We start from the raw sequence: 22,602 nt of genomic DNA, 5'->3' as shown, positions 1-22,602 counted from the left end.
GAAAGAAATACATTATCTTCAGCTTTTTATGCCCTCAGTTAGCTGGAAAGTTGTTATGAAGAAGATTGAATTCATCTTTACTGTGTAGAGTGCAGTGAAAGAGGCAGCTATTATTCGAGGTGCTGCAGCATGTTCTTTGTATTATCTGAACTGCCTGGTCATAAGTGGGTGTTCTGTGATTATGATAGCAATGTATAACAATGACCACAAAATTAATGGTTGATGTAGTAAGCAACTGATATCAAAACAGACTTGGAGACTAAAAAAGTGTCATGATTCATTTTAACCAGCAGTAATCATAGCAAGATAGTGCTACCTATTGTTTACCCTTACCCAACTTCAAAAAAAAACACATTAGTTGACATCCCTCTTATTCATCAATTCTATAGTTCCTTCAGGAACAAATATTTTGTGCACTGAAAAAGCCTGTGCCAACTCTTGAGCAACACTGGTGGCCACAAATCCAAGTGCTACTTGATCCACACCAGTTTTTCAGCACCTTATATAGCTGTCTCCTCCCATGAACCCCACCCCAGACTGCTCATGGGCCTATGCTTTCCAAACAGTTGATTGAGGGAGGAGTTGCTAGCTGTGCCTTGCCTTGAGCATCACAAAGAAAGAGAAAAGTGGTTACACGGTAGCAGGGAAACATGCCATCATACAGAGCGACATGTCTGAAGGAGCCATGATGTAAAATGTGTTTTCCATTTGGCACATGCTTACACAAACTTTTGAGTATGGAGAATCACATACCTCCTCCAAATATATGCAGCCAAATGAATTGATCACACATCTGCAGTCCCAGCCACTGGAGGAGAGAAAAGTTGGATGATCTGGCATACAAACAGTACACAAGAAAAACCTGAAATAATATACTGAGTAGAAGTGATTTATGTCCAGTATTTTGTATCTTTTATCGATACTTGAAATTGTGGAGAAAAAAAACAAACAACAACATTTGAGAAATTGAAGTATAGTATTTGCAGGAATTTTGATTTTGTTGTTTGCAGGTTCACTCAAAGGTGTATGCATATGACTGTATAAACTAGAGTAGAGGGAAATAAGTGAAGCGTCAGGAAATATCTTATGAAGACAAGTTCAGACTATTATTAGGGGAAAAAAGACATATTTTTTTTTATTTTCTGTATTTTGCCTTGAAGTAGTATGTGAATCAAAGCTCAAACTAAAAAGTTGTCACTTCAGAGGAAGTGCCAGTGGGAAAAAGAGGGAGGCAGTACTTCAAAGGAGTCTGGATTTCATTTTCTATCTTTTCAATTTTAGGAGACGAGAGATGATAATAGTAATAATCCTGAACTCTGTGATTTTGGCAAAATTGAGAATATAAAAACTCAAGAGTAGTGCTAGTGAAATTAGAAGAAATATTTTTTACATGCTGAAATGGGTCGTTTGGCAAGAGAGCTAAATTCCCCCACTAGAAGGTCTGATTGCTAATGTGATATACATAAGCATGTAAAAAAATTGAGGTGACAAAGAAACTAACAGCAAATTTAAATAGATTCAAGCTACTCTTCATCACGGTGAATGAACTGATTATCTAGGGGCCAACTGACACTGTATGCTATTTTCCCTGATATTAGGTTTACATAATGCCTGCAGCTTAGATGAATTTCTTCCACCTTGTATAACTACCAGCTCCCAGTACACCAAAAAAACACACCAATCCTTTCAGATGTGGGGTTTCAGCATTGCTCAGTTTCAGAACCTCACTCCCTATTTGTCTGCCTCATGAGACTTCAAATTGCAACTGCCTTTTGTAGGGGATTGTCTTCTCCTTTCAGTTGGTCTTTCATAATGACTTCTATTGACCTTGTCTGACTAAAATCCTAGCACGGTTATATCAGATAGTTATATTAGTCTCAATTCAGCCACATCCTGTTAGCATAAGAGACAAGACTGGTGATGTTCCCAAATACCCGTTTGCTGGAAATTTTTGTGAATAAAGTAGTTATTTCACACATGTGCATATATATATATATATATATATATACATCCCTTTCTCTAGACCTGAGATAGGTGCATGCGACCTCACAATACAGATTATCAGACTGTCAAGGTAACCAGTCCCTGAGCAGGTGAGGATTCATGGCAGATCTCTGATATACTTTCCTCCTTACCTGCTGAGTGATATTCCTACTGATGCCTCTGACCTGCTGGTAGAAGCAGCCACTGTCTAGCACATGGCACATGGCACAAGAAAAATCCTCCCTACATGCTGTGGTGATACATAAAGAAGTTTGTGATGAGTATCTTGCAATTAAGCATGAATCTCATTTTAAGTGTGTTTGAGTAAATAGTTCCTCTTCCTTCTCTGTCTTTTCTGCTTCTCTGTGAAATGACTCTCAGTGACTACTGCTTCTTTTGCAATTCCATTCTTCAGATGGGACAAAAGAGTACAGTTTAGAGTCATGTGGGCGTTCAATAACTTTTCTAGCTCTTTTATTTTCCCCTTTTTAAATGCCACAGTCAGGCCCAGAGAGCGTGGCTCTCCTACACTTTGTGTGAGCATCAAAAGTGGGTTTTATTTTATTGCCTTAAGTTAATTCTTACAGCCCGTTTTCACACTGGCAATGAAATGACAGCAGGAGTGAGGTGAGAGTAAGTGATAATGTCTTGGCATTCGGCACTTAAAATGAATGTGTGCTTGTGAAATTCTGAGTCATTAATTCTTTTTCCAGGCAGCCATGTGGCATAGCCATGCACTTGAGCACGGTGATGGATTTTAGATTACAGAAAAAAACCCAAGTAACAAACACTTTATTGTGGAGGGAGGAAAGGGAGGCTTTCTTTTTTTTTGACATGGCCATAATAAAAAGTGAAAGATAAACTTGCAAATTTGGGGTTTTTACAGTTACTTTTGTCATATAGCAGTCTTAAGAACATAAAATGCCCCAAATGATGTTCCTTTTAGGAAATTTTTCTCTAAGACTTGTATGGAAGCTGCATGGAACAACATAAAACAGGCTCTGAAAAATGACATTTTAAAGTGGAACATAATTGAGAAACACCTGTTTCCATTTCCTTTGTCCCTCAGAGAGTACTGCAATCTACTTCAGGTGTGGTGAGACTGAAATTACAGTGGTGTGATACTGTAAGGTGTTTTATGGAATTAAGAGACTACATCACCTAAAACCCTGGGATGCATAAGAAAAAGCAGAATCCAATCATAGCCTTTGAGAGATTTCAAAGCAGAAAAACAAGTTTATTCCAAAGAAAAACAAATAATCCATCCACTTGAGTCCTCCCCTGTGAATATTATCATAAGAAACAACTTCTTCCATGCATGTTGCCACAGCCTGCAATTTAAGATGAACAATCACTCAATCCACACAATAGCTTGTACAGTAAGGAGAAAACCAAACCATGTTTGAAAATAAAATGAAAACTCAACAATCAGGGTGTATTTTCATTTTTCAGACTTCATCAGGTTTGTGTTGTCCCAAAGTGCTGTAATAGCCTGATTCTCTCTTATAACAAAGTACATTAGAAGTAACTACCATTTAATCCATCAAAATCACTCTCCTTGTAGTGGCATAGTGGATGGCAGGGCAGTGTTATTTCTCCCAGATGTGATTGCTAATCAATGTACAGTTGTTGTTCACTTCACCACTCAACTAAATAAAGTTCTACAGCAGAGGGAAACATGAAATTTTAAACTTCTTCTCAGCTTTTAGCCCAGCAATAGCATACACCTTAAGAGTCAAAATTCCACCCACAGCAATATTTTGAATTCATATCAAAATATTTCATATGCTGTTGAAATGAATTTGGCTGATAAAGACCAATTTTTGCCTTTCAGTTAATACTTTTCTGTTATATATTCTTAGCTTAAAACTCCTGCAGTATAATTCCCTTTTTCACCCACAAAAAAAGTAAGAGTGATTTTAGCGATTTTGGTTTTTGAACATGTTTTTCTACTTACTTGTACTGTCACTGCTGGGAAGTTATGCCTGGAACCTTAATTCATATAACTGATCATCTCCAAAACAAGCGGTCAAGAAGAGAGGAAACTGAAATCTTCACCGTTCTACCAGTTACACCTCTGTGAGATTTGCTTCTTTCAAATTTTTGTGTGGTATCTCTGTTGCAATTGACTTATACCTTCTCAGTGAGGCTATCTGGGTGAAATTGACAATGTAGTCTCATATGTATTGCATATCCTTCTGCATGGTGACTAAATACCTGGAAATAATTGTTATGTACATATCACATTGCATGTTTGTTTACAGTTGCCATGTAAGAAGAAGCTTTTTATTGCTTTTAGTCTATGTTCCTCCTATTTTTGGATTTTTTTTTATTCTGAATATAAGTAATTAAACTTCTTAAGTAGTAACTTTTATATTTAAAAGTATTTTTTCAGATTTGTTTTTTCTTTTTTCTTTTTTCTAATGCACTTTACAATGTTTTTAATGTTCCTAACCTCCCTTTGCTATTCTTGCAGATGTAAGATGCTTTTTTAGGTCAAAATCCCCTAATTCCACATGCAGGAATACCTGGGGACTAATGAAGCCGTCTGAACTGAACTTCTAGGCATTTAGGCTTGTAGGATTAGTCTGCTGCTGGCTGCATTCTCCTTTTCAAGCTCACTTTTTGTTTCATGTTTTGTTTCCTGAATCCTACAATTGTACTTCATTTGGATTTTCAGTCTGATTTTAGCAAAATCAGATGTATACTTAAGCATTCCTTTTGTTGTTTGGAAATAAGAATCCTTTCATTCTATGTGGAAATTACATTGCTGTCCTGCAGAGAAGAGCAGTGTTAGTCTTGAGTCAGTCTGATATGAGGCAAGGTTGCACATTTCTGGACATTATTCACCATTTACAATTTTGTGAACATTTTTCACCTAGTTGATCTGTGTTTGATTTATGTGTTATTCAGTCTCTGACCAAATAAAAAATGCTTTGGTTATGCAGTTGCGTCATTGTCAGATAATATTAATAGAGAGGATTTTAGACTACCAACTGAATGGTTCTGTTAATGTATTTATTATACCATACATTTATTTTTTTCTTTTTTTCTATTTTTTTTTTTCTTTTTTCTTTTAATAGAACAGGTACTGCTCACCTGTGTGAGCTACAGAGGATCTTAGGTTGCTGTTAAAAAGGATATATTTTTTTCATTTATATTTATGCAGTGCTGGAATAAATTGCTGGATTGATAGTCATACAAATTTAAATAAATTGTCTATTAGTTGAAAGAAAATACAGGGAAGTTTATGTGTCCCTATTACCTCATAGTGGCTCTGCAGAGAGATACCTTAACACTGAGTCAGTGTAGATTCATCCTAATTGAATAAGGTACTTGAGGTGAGAGTATAACCTTCTTAGTCTCCATGCATAGCTGAAGATGAGACACAGACTGCTGTGGTGAACAATTCAGATCTCAGTTGACCTTAATTGCTTTAATTGCCTAGAGAAAACCATCATGGTCTTTTCTATTTCTCTGTAGAGACTCAGTAGTGACTGTACACTTGGGTACACGCTAAGTTTCTCAGCAGTAAGTTAGAGAAGTAACAACTCTTACTCCTACTGTAACCAGCCTTCCCAGGATTATAGGCTGCTCTGGCAGCTTTCAAATTATTTATTCTCCAGCTGTCCACATCCCTGTTTTCTGCTCTTTGTTTCACTTCTGCTTCATCCACTTAAGAGTCACAGAACTGTAATATGTTTCAGGTTGAGAAGGACCTCAAGAGGGCTGTAGTCCAATGCTGTGCTCTAATTACCATAAACTATAAGATCAAGCAGGCTGTCCAGGACTTTAGCTCCTTCAGTCTTGAAACTCGCCAAGGACCCAGACTATATGGGCAGCCTCTTCTGCTGCTTAGCTGCTCTCATCATGAAAACGTTCTCCATATGTCAAATCAGAACCACCCCTGATTTATTTTATGAACATTGTCTCTCTTAATTTATATTCTTTTTGTTTGTCATGCATCTTTTAAAAATCATGGCTCTGTTATTTGGTAATCTCTTCTAAGTAGCTGGAAGACTTTTGCTAGGCACACCCAAAATCTTCTCTTTTTCAATTTGAGCAAGCCCAGCTCCTCCAGATTCTCACAGGACAGAGATCTGTTCCCCAGCCAACTCAGCGACACACCACTGGACTTAGCCAGCTTCACTTATGTCTTTCTTGTATTGGAGTGGATGTGGTATTCACAACTGGGCATGGTAGCCCAGATGTGCTCTAACGGTTGCTAGGTAAAAGATAATAATATTATCTCTTTGTGTTCTTGAAAAATATTACAATTAAGAAACCAAGAAAAGCATGAAGCAAATCTGGAACATATTTAGTTTCTTTTATATCTGAAGGGAATGTGTTCTCATCTGCGTCAAGAACTCTGTGGTAAGCCCTGTCACCCTTAACCTAAGAAATCTTTCCCTGAAAAAGTCAGCACGTTTTCTGCCTTTGGTTTTTTGTTTTGTTTTTTTTTTTTGCTCTTATTCCACAAAGATTCATAATGCCTGGAAAAAAACCTTTTTAAACTTGCAGTGTGAAGAACAAAGAAAAGATTAATAAAATTTAAAAAAAAAAGCAAAGTAAACCAAAATGAAAAGAAAATCAGCAACTGACTCACCACGGAATGTTTTTGCTCAAAGTATCTTATCCAAAGCATAATATAATTCTGTAGCTTGAGGTAGATGAATAACAACAATACTTGGGGTTAAGCTAATTAGGATAAAGTTCATGTGTGGGTTTGCACATCCCAAGTGCTGGAAGAGATGTATTCTTTCGTTGAATTTTCTTGTAGGCTTGTAATTTGGAAAAGTCTTGTTAAGAGGGTTATAGCACTTTACAGTAGATAGGGAATTCACTGCCAGAGAGAGTGTGTTGGATTTTCTTAGATGAGAGCTCTGCCAGAGGGGCAGGAACCAGAGATCACAGACTGTGGAAAACATGGAGATCACAAGGATTGTTGGGTATCAAATAAGCCATTCTAGGGTTGTGTGCTCTCAATAAACTACTGTCCAGACCCCTTTCATTCTTCTTACACATGCTTGCTGGCTTTGGGATAGCTTACAAACATCCCACTCTGCCTCCTGTATCTTCTGTACCTTAGTACAGAATTAGAGATACCTCCTGTATCTCTAATATCTCCTGTATAGAGAATTAGATTAGAGATACCTCCTGTATCTTCTGTACCTTATGAATATCCTTAGTTGAACTGAAACATAAATGATTCTATCATCCTCATAAAGAACACAGGGCTGAGGACCCAGGCTTTTTCTGCACGATAATACTGTGCACCTCTTCATGCTTGTATGGAACTGCTGAATCATGGCCTCAACCTCTGATTGACCACCTGAGGTGAGCAATGAGTCAGCCCTGGGAGCACAGGTAGGTAATTCACATGTGCTGCTGGAAGGGGTGGAGCTTCTGGCTGCACCTCTCCTAGACCCATTTAAGAGCTGACTACCAGTAGGGAAGGATCTCCTTTGGAAATTGCTCCTCTTGCAGTTTTCTCAGTGAGCCCAGGACAAGGGTAAGCTTTCCATCTATTCTTCTTTGGTGTGATAACCTGTTTAGCCTAACTTCCTGTATATTTCTTAATTATAACATCTGTATGTTCACGGATTATATAACATTGAAGTCTTGTTTTAGATTAAAAAAAAAAAAAAAAATCTTCCTTTATTAGATCTCACTACTTCTATCCTTCTATCATTTTCATCCTCCACTTTCCCCTTATTTCTAAGTTCTCCTGTATGGCTTTTGTTTTGATCTGTTTCTTTTCATATTGCTGGTGTTACGCTGCTGCACTGCTGCCCTCTCTATCACTCGTTCCCATAACTGATGGCTTTATCATTGAGTTCAGAAACCCTTGTAACCTTCTCCAAGCTTCATCTTTTAAAATTAGTATGCTTCAGTGGTTGTGCACTTGTATTAGTAGGTTATGCTAGGGAATATTTAACACAACAACAGAAATTGCTGTCCACAGATATTTTGGGGGCATGCACTACAGTTGTTAAATTGTTGATAAGAGTATTCTAAAGAGTAAGACTTAAATACAGTATTAAGAGAATGACTTTAACTAATAACCACCTCTTCCTACAGTACAATGTTATCATGAACCAAATATTAACAATAATGAATGAGACTTTAGAGATTGATAATGGTCAGTGGTTTAGCGAAAATACAAGCACACATATAATCATGACTGGTAGGTATGATGGTTTTATTCACTAAAGAGAATGGAGTTCAGCCCAGTTCTGGGCTCTCCAGTACTAGACAGTTGTGGACATGCTGGAGAAAGTCCAAAGAAGGTCATCAAAGATGAAGGGCTTGAAGCATGTCTCTTATGAGGTAAATCTGAGAGACTTGAGACTGTTTAGCCTGAAGAAGGCTCAGTGGGATCTTTTCAGATGTCTATAAATGCCTGAAGAGGGATGTGTAAAGAAGATGGAACCATACTCTTTCTCTTGGTACCCAACTACCAAGAAAAAAGGCAGTTGACTGAAGTTCTATCTGAACATCAGGATGTACTCAGGATGCACTTGTTTACTGTATGGATGGCTGAGCACTGGCACAGATTGCCCAGAGGGGCTGTGGAGTGTTGTCCTTGGAGATCTTCAAAACCTGTTGAACACAGTCCTGGACAACCTACTCTAGATGGTTCTGTTTGAATGGGGGGGGTGGGAGGGAGGAAGGTTAGATTAGATGACCTCCTTCTTCTGACCTTAATTAATCTGTGATTCTGTGATCCTTCATTATTGTCCTAATATTGAGAGATTTTTAAGAAAATTTTTGTTCTTTACTACTTTTCTGGTAAAGCTAGTGAGGAATATATCATATAGTTGGAGTCAAGTATTTAAACGTTGTGTAATCTGAAACTTCTGAAGAGGAAAATGAGGCAAGACCATCAGGATAAAAGTGATTGCTGTTTTCACCTTTGGAGCAAGTATGTGAATGTCACAGTAGCCACCCACTAATGCTGATGTGAAATTACAGCTACAAAATGGGATGTCTAATAGCCGGTGATTAAGAAAAGTAAAGACCTTTTCTTTTGTTGTATCATTCTATCACCAAGAGAAAAAAAAAAACAACAACAATGCTTTCATGATGCCAGCACCTGGAGTAAGTGTCTATTTGCAGGAAATAGAAAACTGAGTTGCTTAAAATAAATTATCTAACTTCTAAAATGTTTTTCTATCTTGTTTTGATATTCAAACAGTGGAAGCTCTACATTTGGGAACGCTGATGGCAGCACATGGTTATTTTTTTCCAATCTCAGACCATGTTCTAACACTAAAGGATGATGGCACATTTTACCGATTCCAGGTAAGTGTTTTTGAGATGTTCTTGACTTGTACAAAGGCAGGCACATGTTAAAGACCTCACACTAAGGTTTATAGTAAATTTTAACAATGCTTTCTCTCTTATGTAACTCTCTTATGTAACCTAGTAAATGGTAGCAATTCCTCTTAAAATTAAAAATGGTAGAAGGATTTAATTTAAAAAATGAAGACAGTACTAAGATGTTAATGACGTTTTAAGCCCCTAGATTCAGTAAATGTGATAATGAAAACTGTAGAAGAATTTTGGAAGTGTAGTAAAGGAAATGAAATTATCTTATAGACTATGATTCCTAAAATTGTCTTAATTTAGAGGGGGAGTTTTTTTTTTTTCTTATTAAGCCTATAGAAGAGATCTGATTAAAAATGAAGCATAATGTAGATAGTCTTCCTTATGTGATGATTTCCATGTAGAATCAAAGAATCATAGAATCAAAATCCTTAGAGTTAGGAAGGACTGTCAGAGGTCATCTTGTGCAACTCCCGTGCAACGAACAGACATGTTGAAGTAAATCAGGAGCCTGATCCAGCCTCGCTTTGGAAGTCTCCAGGGACAAGGCATCAATTGCATCACAGGGGAAACCTGTTCCAGTGCCTCACCACCCTCACTGTAAAAGTCTTTTTCCTTGTATCCAACCTAAGTCTACCCTCTTTGAGCTTGAAGTCATTTCCCCTTGTTCTATAACATCAGACCTTGCTAAAGAGTCTGTTACCTTCTTTGCTGTAGCTCCCCTTTAGATACTGAAAGGCCATTATCAGGTTACCTCAGAGCCTTGGTTACTTCTGCCGACTGTAGAGCCCCAGCTCTCTCAGCTTGTCCTTGTAGGAGAGGTGTTCCATTCCTTTGGTAATTTTTGTGGTCCTCGCTCCAACAAGTCAATGTCTCTCCTGTATTGAGAACTCCACATCTGGATGGAGTCCTCCAGGTGAGGCCTCACCAGTGCAGAGTAGAGTGGGAGGATCACCTCTGTTGACCTGCTGGCCATGCATCTTCTGATGCAGCTCAGGATACAGCTGGCTTTGTGAGCTGTGAGGGCACTCTGCTGGATCACATCCAGCTTCCCGTCCACTAGTACTCCCAGATCTTTTTTGGTAGGGCTGTGCTAAGTGCTTTCTTCCCCCAGCTTGTATTGGTAGAGAGGGTTGCCTCGACCCAGGTGCAAGATCTTACTCTTGGATATGTTGAACCTCATGAGGTTCACCTGGGCCCCCTGCTCAAGCCCGTTTAGGCCGTTCTGGATGGCATCCCATCCTTCTGGTGTGTTGACTGCACCCTGGAGCTTGCTGTCATCAGCAAACTTGCTGAGGCTGCACTCAACTGCTCTGTCAGTGTCACTGAAGAAGATATTAAAGAGTATTGGTCTCAGCACTGATCCCTGTGGGACACCACATTTTTAAATGAGAGGGATGGCATATGGATGAAGGGGCTTACTGCTGAAGGAAAGGGGTTAATGTGGTTGTGAAGTAAGCAAAAAGTGGAAAGAAATCATGAAATAGATAAGGCTTCAGTTTCTGGCTCTTCCCCATAAGCAGTGGTCAGGAGGACAAAGTATCTGAGAATTTCCTTTGCAAAGAATAGGACAAATAGAGGTGCTGAGCGTTGAATTCTGTATTGCTACTAGTGTAGTAATGTTTCAAACATGAGAAAACATCACCTCTGCTAGCATGATATTTCTTTTGAAGGAAAGTGCAGGTGAATATTAGTTGCACTGTGGACAGCTGAGAGTATAACTGAGTATAAAAGAGTATAACTGAGCTGTAAGTGTTCCCCATTCACTTCATTTTTAATGTTCCAAAGGATGACGCATTCACTCCTAACAGTAAAATTACTTCCAGTTTGTTTTAAACAAGCTACTGTTGTATAAAAGAAGCTAAAAGCAGTAGCAATTGTGCTTTATTTGCACAAATGCCCTTCTACAGGCAAAATTATGCTTTTTCAGTTATTACTCTTGCAACCAGGGTGGCTGTAAAATTGTAGTTTTATCTTCTCTTTTAAACAATGTGGCTTTAGAAATAAACAATCATTCCTAATCATTCTTTTTACTTACTTTGTTTTAATTGGGTCAGTTCCTGCAATAGCAATTTAACTCAAAGGGGATAGATCTAAATATTATTTACCTTACATGGAGAGAGGTGAGCTTTTGTGTCGTCAAAGCAAAGTGGAAGCTTAGGTTTAGTGATACTTTTTGAACCACTCTGAACGTAAGGCATATTGCCTTTGCATGTTATTTAAAGCTGGGGCCAGAGAAGGAATTGAATATCTACTACCTACCTTCCTGCACTCAAAGGTTAATATGTATGAGGGGTTTAAATAAGAAGAGCAAGGTGCACCTTGGAAAGATCTTCTAGGGACCAGGCATTACCCACTGAGTGCATTTCATCACTGTCCACATAGCTGATAATATGGCTGACCTGGTGAGAAATGCTTGATTTAACCTTTCAGCTGCTATGCTTCTGTAATTGCTTCCTGGGGAAAGAATGTAGATTTTTTATTTATTTATTTATTTTTTTACAAACTACATACTCAGTATAGGGTCTTTCAACATTCATAATGAAAGAAGTGTTTTTTAATACTTTTTGTTTTTAAATCAACTCCTAGAATATTCAGGCTTTTGATAATCACACGTTTTTTTAAGAGATTGAATTTTCAGAGATGAGGTTTAGGTTCTGTTATTTTATGACTTTTAAGTTTGGAGGCATACATAGGTGAGAACAAATGTGGAAATGGGAACAAAACTTTTAGTTGTGAAAGCTTGATTCTGGTGAAGATAGTAGCAAAATTCATGGTTTTGGCAAGATGGTTTCATCTGTGATGTCTTCTTTTCTACCACTGTAACACTTTATTGATGAATACATTTAACTCTCCAACTTTGTTTTTCCTATATCTGTAGTGGAAATTATATATAGCAGTCATTGTAGGGATCTTTTAATATCTGTTGCAAAACAGTGTTACTGCCAACATCACTGAGTCACCCTGCTCAGCTAACCACCTCAGGACTCAGTCATAATCTGGTGTCTGTTTGTTTAAGTTATGTTTGAATATCTCAGCTCTCTAGCTATTGTCCACTGTCTTGTTGGATCATCTGTGCCTTGAGAGAAGCATTTTATTGGAAGTCAAGTTTTGCAATAAAAAAGAAGTTATCTTATCCACACTTGACAGATTTTGTTTGGAAATTGCAAGTGCAAGAACTAATTCGTTGTCTCTTCAGCTCATATGCAGTATATGCAGGTGCAGTTGAGATTTCAAAGAGGGAAAAATCATTTCAAAACCATTTGTCTTCCTGACTGTGCTATCAGTGGCCTTTTTTCTCTTTTTTTAAATCTGCTCAGGCACACTTTTACATCCTGTGATTCTTTGAGAAAAATCTTTCTTTGAAGGTGATAAAACACTGAAATGGGCTGTTGTGGAGTTTTCTCTGGAGATCTGCCTGGATGCTTTCCTTTGTAACTGACTGTGGAGATTAGCAGGGAAGCCAGACGAGATGATTTCCAGAGGTCCATTTCAAGCCCTATGATTCTGTGATATATATATATATATATATATATTTTTTTTTTTTTTTTTGTAATATGTGAAGTAAGGTTTATGGGTGATTTGAATATTCCTCCCATGTTCCAGTTACTGAATTAAAGAAAATGTCATGGAGTGGAGCAGCTTCAGAAACAATTCTTTTTACTACTATCAGCAGTGGTAGCTGAAAGATGCTTAATGGTTTATTTCTGCAGTAATACAGTTTAATGCATAGAAATTAATCATGCTCTATAAAGGCTGACAAGCAACACTAATTTTTCACAAGTTGCTGTTTCATTATTTCAAATATTACTATTGATTAATTTAACAGTAAAGCCAGAACAGATCTATTTGTTTTATCACAGGATGTCTCACCATGCATACCAGCCACTTCTAACAAATTGTTTCGTGTGGAATAGGCACTATGTTATGAGATTTTGTTTCATGTGACTTTATTAAAAGGAGGATTATGGATTTCTGTGGTTTGTATTGGCTTATAAGTCTATACTTCAAGAGAAACAGAGTGCTTTTTTTTTTTTTTGAGTGCAAAACCAGTGCTCTGCCAATGGTCACGAAGAACCTTATGACAGCCTGTTCTGTTCAGAGTGCTTAACTGGTTCCACGGTAGCACATATTGTTCTTGGTAAGCCTCTTTTCTCTAGCTGCTTACTGGTTGCTTATTCAAATTGCAGATAAAGTTAAACAAAGTGCCTTATCAGTGCATACTGATAAAAACTGGCAGCGTTGTTTCTGCCTGCACTGATAAACAGTACTTGACTTTCTCCAAACTGTTCTACCACCCACCTTCCTTCCGGCTATAAGTGGGATGTCATGGCAAAATGACAAATGTTCCCTCTTTAATACTTGTTCATGACGAACTGCATCACATTTCCTGCTGAGGAAAAGTAAAATTCCATCAGGTTTTCTACATTTCACGAAGAAAGCTATTTTATTTATTTATTTATGATATTTTATAATTTTGCCTTTGAAAATGGTCATGTGGTATAAAATATTGTAACTGAACATCTGAAACCCTCCTGGGGAAGGTGTTTGCCTATGCAGATTTCTAGATCTTGAGACAAGGTATATAGGTTGTGTAATGTTTGTATTATAGGAATATGTGGTACTTAATGGATGTTGTAATAATACTACAATATACTCTGAATATAATTTGTAAAAAATAGTTAAACCAATCTTTGTTAGCATTCCCCAGGTACAGATAAGTTCATTTATGTGGGCAAAGTCTCCTTGCATGGCTGTAGGGCTGTTTTAGTAGATCAGAGAGAGCAGCCAGCTCTCCTCTTTGCACATACTTCCTCTTCTCATTCCTAACCTCATTCCTTGAGACCAGAGATCTTTCTATTGATATTTTCTTACTTCCTAATCTTTCTTTGTTGAATAAGGTAAAAGCATTGTCACATAGTCTTCGTAGATACACTCTCCAGCAAATTCTTCTATGGAGTTATTAGATATCTGGATTGTGAAACTATGTAAAGACTTCTGGAACAGAAAAATGGGAACTCTTCCCTTATGTTATAGAAGTGGAGGAAAGCAGCCATGTGTTATGTGCATGAACTGAAAAACATAAGATGTAAGGGACAAAGTAATACTCCAGACGTCTGTTGTGTTTTCTTGATGTTTGGTTGCTTGTTTTTTTTTTTGTTTTTTTTTTTTTTTTTTTTTTGTTTTTTTGTTTTTTTTTTTTTTAAAAAAATTAGGGTTTTAAATCACCATAGAACCATAGAATGGTGTGGGTTGGAAGAAATATTAAAAATATCTAGTTTCAAATCCCCTGCCATAGGCAAACTTGCCATCCACTAGATCTGGCTGCCCAGGATCCTTGTCCACCCTTGCCTTGAATAGTTCCAGGAATGGACCGTGCACAGCTTCTCTGGGTAACCTGTTCTACTACCTCACCACCTTCTGAGTACAAAAAACAATTCCAACTGACATCCAAGTCTAAATCTCCCCTCTTTTAGCTTGGAGCCATTCCCTCTTGTCTTGGTGCTGTCAGACTGTGGGTCTCTGTCTTGAGACCCTCAGTCTCCATCTTTGTGCTGGCAGGAGCCTGTGTGGCACTGAGGCTGAGGACTATAGCTGGAGAGCAGAGATAGCAAGGATCTACCTGGTGCATCACACAGCCAGCCTGAATAGGGCTTATTGACACCCATTCCCATGAAAGCAGAATGTATTCTAATTACTGAATTGTACTATTGTGGAAGTCTTGTGATAAGGTATCTCTTTGGATCTTTTCTCAGCTAGCTTTTCTTCTATTATAACCACTTTTCAAGAAGCATTCCACTTTATCCACTGTGCATGACAGATGGCAAGGTAGATTAAGACCAGAACTTCATGATTGATAATACCAAACAGTTAAGCAAGAAAACGTTGCATACATCTTTAGAAAAATGTCAGTCATTTCATCTATGCACAAGTTTATTGTTGATTTTTTTTTTTTCACAGAAACAAAGAATTATAAAAGCTCTTCAATAGAATCTGACTTTATATCAAGTTCCATTACCAGTGTTTATGCTATTTTAAGTGTGGGTTTTGGATTTTCTTTCTAAGTTTTAATCTTGCCCTCTATTGTCATTTTTTTTTTCTTTTTTTTATGCGAGGCCTTAGGAGAATTTCTCCTGTCTTTACCTCCACCAGTGCCGTTTCCTGCATTGAAAGTGAATAATAGTTATCTAGTCTTTGCTTTGTGCTTTGTTTTCTATGAATAAACCGACAGCTTACCCATGTGAAAATATGATTTAAGCATTCTGTTATGTATTTTATCAGGCCTCAATCTGAGCTCATATAGTATTTTTTCTTCCTGTTGTTTTGTTGTTTTTTTCTCCTTGTACTTTATCCTGTAGTCATGTCTTCATATCAAAATTAATTTGGGGCATATTCACGTGGCTGGTTGCGAGGAGACTTGAACTTTGTTCCCACTAGGAGCCTGTTGGCTTGAGGCTAGCCCTGGCCACCTTGCAGTACATTGCTGTTGAGCTGTGCTTCTCAGCAGGTCCCAGTGAATGTATTCAAGCACTATGCAGACAAGGTCACAGCTTGCAGCTGGGAGGCTGCTTGTGCCTGCCTAGTTGAGAGCTGCAACAAGGAGATCTCATGCCTGCTTTTTATTCCCTGGCGGAAAGGTTCTTGTCTTTCACAGTCACCCTCCTTTTGGAGGCTCAAACAAGGAATGCATTTCTGTGCTTATATGTACTGTTATGTGCACCCCTTTCCCATGTTGCAGTATTTTCTTTGTGGTGAATTTTCTCTTTTGGCTTACCTTACAACACATTATAAAATCTTTTGTAGGGATTTATTATGTACTTTGCTAATTAAAGTGTATGTTTTATCTTGTTTTTATCTCCAAAGGGATGATGGCACGGGAATTCTTAGACTCCTCCTTACAAGCATACATATTCTTATTTGCTTTCTGAATGATTTCTTTTTGGGTTTAGCTAGTTGGAGATTGCTGGTGTGATTTTACTGGTTTGTCTTTGTGCTTTCTCTCTAAAGGTAATTGAACACTTAGTAAGGTCTCTTTCCATAACTGTGATCTCCCTTCCTCCTCTTCATCCCTCAGTTAAGTTTCCCAAGGGTCCTTGCATGCCTAAGATAACCTCTGCAAAGAGACTTTCTTTGGCATTGGCTCATAATGTAATGGGTTTGGGTTAAATTCAGAAGACAGAATTTATTTTGCAAGTATCATCATTTGGGGGGGGGTGTGTTCATGCGGTTCATCTAATTTCTAAATAGAAATCCAAAGTTTTTATGAGAATTTTGTAACTATTTTCACAATCGTAAGAATCTTTGACTTTTTACTACTGAAAAGGCTCTTTTGCTGTATTTTTTTCTAGCCCTCCTCCAGCATAGCTTGCTTCTGTTTCACAAACAATATCTGAACTCTAGCCAGTTTCAGCTCAGAACCTGTTTGAGTGGGTGAGGTTTCTACATACTTGATATTTCCCCTTGTTGGATTCTTCTTTGATAAGTTTAGTTGGACAAATGAAAGCAGATTTTGTTGAGCTTTTCTTCTTAGGTGCCTCCTAAAATGCAATTTGTGTCAAAGGAAGGAGTGCTCTCTCTCCCCAGGTCTGAAAACTTAAATAAAAGTAACTTTATATGATTTATATGGTTAAATTATTTTTATACCTTCTTGCTTCTCAAGTGTTTTCTGACTGCTACTATTTATTGCTGAGGAGTTTACTTTCTATTTCCATCTGTGCTTATAGTGCTCACTTCTAGTGGCACAATGAAGGAATAGTTTGTAGGAAGAATGACTTATTGCTTCTCCACTAGAGAGAAAGAAAAACTGGCAAGAAACTTGTCTCAACCTTCAAAGTTAGTTTGTGATTTTATTTTTTCATCCTTTAGCTCATTGTTATTACTTAGTAAAAGGCAAGTCTTAAATTGCAGTTATTAAAGTTGATAGGCCATTTTTACAATGGAGAGATTTTTCACAATGTATGTTTAACCTGATAGTAGGTGTAAATGTGTCACCCTTCAGTCTTGTTGATTTCTGGATAAACATTAAAACAATTTCAAGATAAGTGGGCAGCAAGAGGTTTCCATTTGTGTAGCTGAGGGATCTTTGAGGGGAAAAAAAAACAACAGGAAAGAGAGAGTGAAGCAGAAAGTGAGCCCGAGGAGGTATCAGTAGTTTGAAATACATCTGCTCTTACTAGTCCACATATATTTAATTAGGTTAATACAACTTCTCAAATCATATATAATTCTTGTGGGTGGATATATATAAAATAATGCATTAAGTATAAATATTGCAATCATTTAAATTTTCTCTAGAAAGTTAGGTTTTTAAAAATTAAGTTCCTGATGTGAAAAATCCTTGTATTGTTTTATATTCTTCGTTTGATAGACAAGAAATGTTTTAGCAATGCAATTTGCAGTTTTCATTATCAGTGTTAAACTAGTTATTGGCTTTCCATTAAGAAATCATATTTTAAATGACGTTACATAATTAGAAAAAAAGTAGGCTTCCATAAATGAAAACAAATTTGATAACTCTGAAGACCAGATATGCTAACTAACATTTTTTAACAAATAGCTAGAAAACAGTACTGAATATTAACATACAACAAAGAAAACTCTCCACAATGAATAACGAAGTGTGTCCAAAAGTATGTTCCATCTTTTCTGCTTCTAAAACTGATTCTTAGGTCATGTGATGAGTATGTTGCTAGGGAAGATGAAAAAGTACCTCACTACGTAACCTTGTTTTTTGTTCCCTTAACTTTAAAAAGAACACATTGTTCTTCTTTTCAATGCCATTCTGACACTAGTGCAAAAAATGAGCATACAAAAGTAATTTTCTATTTTGATGCCTACTTCAAAATCATCACGTTAATATTATAGTAGATCTGCCAAAAATGTGAATCAATTTTGAGAAATTGTATCAATCCAAGAACTGTATAATGCTTGCATTGTCTAACTTGAATTCCCTACTTTTTTGTTTTGTCTATAGACGCCCTATTTTTGGCCTTCAAATTGTTGGGAGCCGGAAAACACAGACTATGGTCAGTGTGGAAATCTTTCCTCTTTATTTTGGGAATTATGTATTATATAAATGAACATATCATTGCAGTCTATCTTGTTTAATCATTCCACTGTTAAAAGCGTAATTAATGTCATGTAATTCCTGTCCAATACTTGCTGATATTGAAACAAATATGTTGTTACCCTTTTCAAAGTTTATTAAAGCAGAAGTCAGATTTGGTGTTAATTTGATGGGGGGAAAAAAATAATCCCCAAAGGGCATCCAATCTATTTTACTATTTACATTTTCTATTTGTGTCAGGAAGTGTAATCACTTGCAATGATAAAGTCTTAGTGCAGCAGTACACATTTTATTGATAGTTCTGCAATAGTTATTCTCAGATTTGGACCCAAAAATGTAATGAGTTTAGGTCTCTTATTTTTGATATGTGACATGTAAAATTATTTGCTATAGTTCTAATATGAAGTGCATTAGAAAATACCTTGTTTGCTTCCCTGTTTTTTGGTTTCCTATTCATAACTTGCATGCAACAATTACTGATGTGCACTTAGACTTGCAAAAAATCCTTAGGCTAAGCTTTTCAAAAACTGATAACCAGATTTAAATATCTCTGTACAGCAAACAATAACCTAATTTTTTCATTAAAAAAATTATCTATGTAGTTTCCATTCCAGTGCAGGCTGTAAGTACTCACTTCATCTGACGGCAAGGTCACTTATTTAGGGTACTAAGCACATACATGATGGCTTACCTTTAAAAAAACAAACAAACAAACAAAAAAACCTAAAATCTTTTGGAAATTTAGGTAGGTTTTCACTTGTAAGGTAAATTCAGTCTCAGTGCTTGGGAGCTGAAAACTGTAGGGTCGTTGTAAGGATATGTCCTGTTTTCAGCTGGGACAGAGCTGATTTTCTTCATTTTGTCAGGTATGATATTGAGTTTTGGTTTTGTCCTGGTTTATCAGTATTCCATGTTAGGAGAAAAATAATGTTTAAATACACCAATGTTTTAGTTGTTGCTTAGCAGTGCTGTACAGAGCCAAAAGCATTTCAGTTTCTCAGTTTTTTTTTTTTTTGTTGTCCTGTCAGTGAAAAGACTGGAGGGCACAAATCGCTGCACAGAAACAGGTCAGCTAACCTGAACTGACTGAAGAGACAATCCTCTGTGTATTGAAAGGGGCAGGAAAACCCATTTCATAAATACATGGCTGAGAGGCTGATGCAATTGCAAACACTTTTTATTTTATTTTTTTACTGTGGGGCGGTTTACTCAGCCTGATGTCTGTTGATGAATCTCACCTGTCTCAAAGCAGGAAACAGATCCTAGCCCTAGAACTGGCAGGGTTTGTTGAGAGGGCTTTAAACGAGTTATGAAGGGGGAAGGGGATAAAACCAGGCCTCCTAGAGAGGAGTCTAGGGGAATAATGACAGGACTAGAGATGAGGCAAGCTGCTCAGCTGAAGTGCATCTGCACCAATGCAAACAGGAGGAGCTGGAAGCCATATTGCAGCACACAAACTATGATTTAGTTGCCATTATGGAAACTCCTGAAGTGCTGTAGTGGAGGGCAACAAGCTCTTCAGAAGGGACAGGTAAAGAAAGAGGGGTGGTGATATGGCTCTCTATGCTAAAGAGTGTTTTGATGTTGAGCTTAGGGCTAGAATGATATGGTAGGATCACGGTGAGGACCAACAGGGTGGGCATCTTGATGGAGGTCTGTTATAGACCGCCTAACCAGGATGAAGAGTCTTATGGGGCATTCTACAAACAGCTGGCAGAAGTTGTGTGATTGACAGCCCTTGTTCTCATAAGAACTTCAACTTCCTAGCTATATTCTGGAAATACAGTACAGCACAGAACAAGCAGAAGTTAACTTCCTGACGCAGCTGATAAGAGAACCTACCAGTGGACATACCCTGTCAGACCTGCTGTTCACAAACAGAAGAGGACTAGTTGGAGATGGAGAGGCCAGGATCTGTCTTGGACAGAGTGACCATGAGGTGGTAGAGTTTTCAATTCTTGGTAAAGTCAGGACTGGGGGCAGCAAGACTACTACCTTGGACTACGACACTGGAACATGTTGCCCAAGGAGATTGTGGATGTCTCATCCCTGGAGGCATTCAAAACCAGGCTGGATGTGGCTCTGAGCAGCCTGGTCTAGTGGTTTGCAACCCTGCACATAGCAGGGGGGTTGAAGCTAGATGATCAATCATCATCCTTTTCAACCCAGGTCATTCTATGATTCTATGACTTCCACAGGGTGGACTTTGAACTGTTCAGGACACTGGTAGGGAGAGTTCCTTGGGATTCAGTCCTGAAGGATAAAGGGAAGGAAGGCAGGTAGCTCTCAAGAAGGAGAGCTAAAGGTGCTCTCCCTTGAGCTCTCCTCAAGAAGGAGAGCTAAAGGAGGTCCTAAAGGAGCAGGAGCAGGCTGTCCCCCTGAGCTGCAAGATGAGCTAGCAGGGAAGAAAACCAGCATGGATGAACTGGGAGCTTTTCCTGAGGTTCCAGGAGAAAAAGAGAATCTACCTCCTGTGGAAGAAGGGATGGACAATTTGGGGAGAGTACGAAGAACTTGTTAGGATGTGCAGGGAGAAAATTAGAAAAGCAAAAGCCCAGCTTGACCAGCTTTACCCCAACTTGGCTGTTGGGGGAAGAGAGAAAAAAAACTTTTTTACGATGTATTAGCAGTAAGAGGAGGACTTAGGAGAGCCTTCATCTTTTACTGAATACTGCAGAGATTGTGACCACTGAGGATAAAGAAGGTGTTGAGAACCTCAGCCTTTCCTTACATCTGTCTTTAAAATTCATACCAGTTATCACTGGGGTACTCTACCCTCTGGCCTGGAAGTCTTGGGTGAGGAGCAGAATAAACTTTCCACTATTCATAGTTTTTATTTCAAACTACCAGTTCTGCTTGCTAGATTGAACCTCAAGATGATGGATGGTTCCCATGGACGCTTCTTGCTTTTCCAGAGCTCACAAAATTTGATTTCAAATGTGCTGCTACATAAAACAATTTCAAACTGAGACTCTCAGCAGAGATGAGTACCTTCAAGGGAGAGTTCAAAAAATGTACCAGTTTCCTCATCCTATAGAATGAGGGAAAATATTAATCTTATAAAATGCTGATATTTGAAGATTTCCTGCAAGTAGTTATCAAAGGCTATGAAGGAAGGGTAGTTCATACCGCACCTGAGTGATTAGCCACTGCATATGAGGGAGTTAATCACTGAAGGAGGAATACTTGATTTACTAGTTATTAAAATGTTTTTTCTTTCCTTGAAAGTTATTTGTTTTCCTCACAGGAGCCCTTCAGTGTAGTCTCCTAATATGTTAAATATAAGAAAGTAATTTGCTGTAGTTCTAAGAGACATTGAGTTCTTCAGCTGTAGTGTGTATGACATTACTGGGAGAATTTTAATAAGCATATACTTAACACACCTGAACTCATGGTTAGTCTGAGGAGATTTCCTTTTATGTCCTTTAATGAAAATTGTAAGAAACTAACTTTCTAGATGTAGCTTATTATTGGACTGATTGCCCAGTCCAATAATCCAATATATTGAATAGTCCAATATATCGAACAGAATTACGTGTACAAGTTTGTGAACAGAATTCTGATATAAACTGTGTAGTCTTTTTCATGTCAGAAATACAGAATTTAACTTGAGATCAGATTCTAACCCTCATTGAGCAGCAAGACTACTGGCTTGAGAGCCCTTGAGATTCAATGTAAGACCAGTATAATAATTTCCAGTTGGTGAATTTAAGTTCTGTTGCAGTGGGGTGAAGGAAGGAAAAGCCCCAACCCTGCCATCTCATTGCTCCCTTCAAATCATGAGACAAAGATGCAAGCCTGTAAGAAATCTGCCCAGTGCTTGCACTGGATCTACCTGTGGAATCTGTGTGTTGCCAGAAATGACTAAGGCTAGAGCATTAACAGGAAAGTAGTCTTTTAAGGCTACTTTTCAATAACATTTTTATTGGGTTTGCATCTTCCCAAACTCAGAAGTTAGCCTTTATTTTGTAGCCTGAGGTTTCTTTTTTTTTTCCCTTAATGGCTTTCTGTAAATAGAAAAGACAAGGGGAGAACAGAATACAGCTGTTTGCAGAAAGGATCACATCTGTTGTAAACAAATGGTCATTAGAAGAATAAAGAAAACTCAAATAATATTCTAAAACCCAAAGAAGGATAGAAATGATTTGATGACATTAAATTTCATCACAAACACACTCCAACAAGGTTCTGCAGATTTTTCACAGTAATTGTTACCTACTAGA

The 22,602-nt window shown here is 37.7% G+C and overlaps 1 protein-coding gene across 1 annotated transcript in view; it reads left to right on the top strand.

Annotated features, from left to right (window-relative positions):
* Positions 1-22,602, top strand: part of RGS7 (regulator of G protein signaling 7) — a 116,421-nt gene that overhangs the window by 43,764 nt on the left and 50,055 nt on the right. The window contains exons 3-4 of the mRNA XM_042881893.1: positions 9,182-9,288; positions 18,287-18,338. Coding sequence (XP_042737827.1) covers positions 9,182-9,288; positions 18,287-18,338 — 159 coding nt within the window. The remainder of the gene's footprint in view (positions 1-9,181; positions 9,289-18,286; positions 18,339-22,602) is intronic.

This window comes from Lagopus leucura, unplaced genomic scaffold, assembly GCF_019238085.1.
Source record: "Lagopus leucura isolate 7727_CA_CO unplaced genomic scaffold, USGS_WTPT01 Super-Scaffold_73, whole genome shotgun sequence".
Classification (NCBI taxonomy): domain Eukaryota; kingdom Metazoa; phylum Chordata; class Aves; order Galliformes; family Phasianidae; genus Lagopus; species Lagopus leucura.
This window is presented reverse-complemented; position numbering and strand designations above follow the sequence as displayed.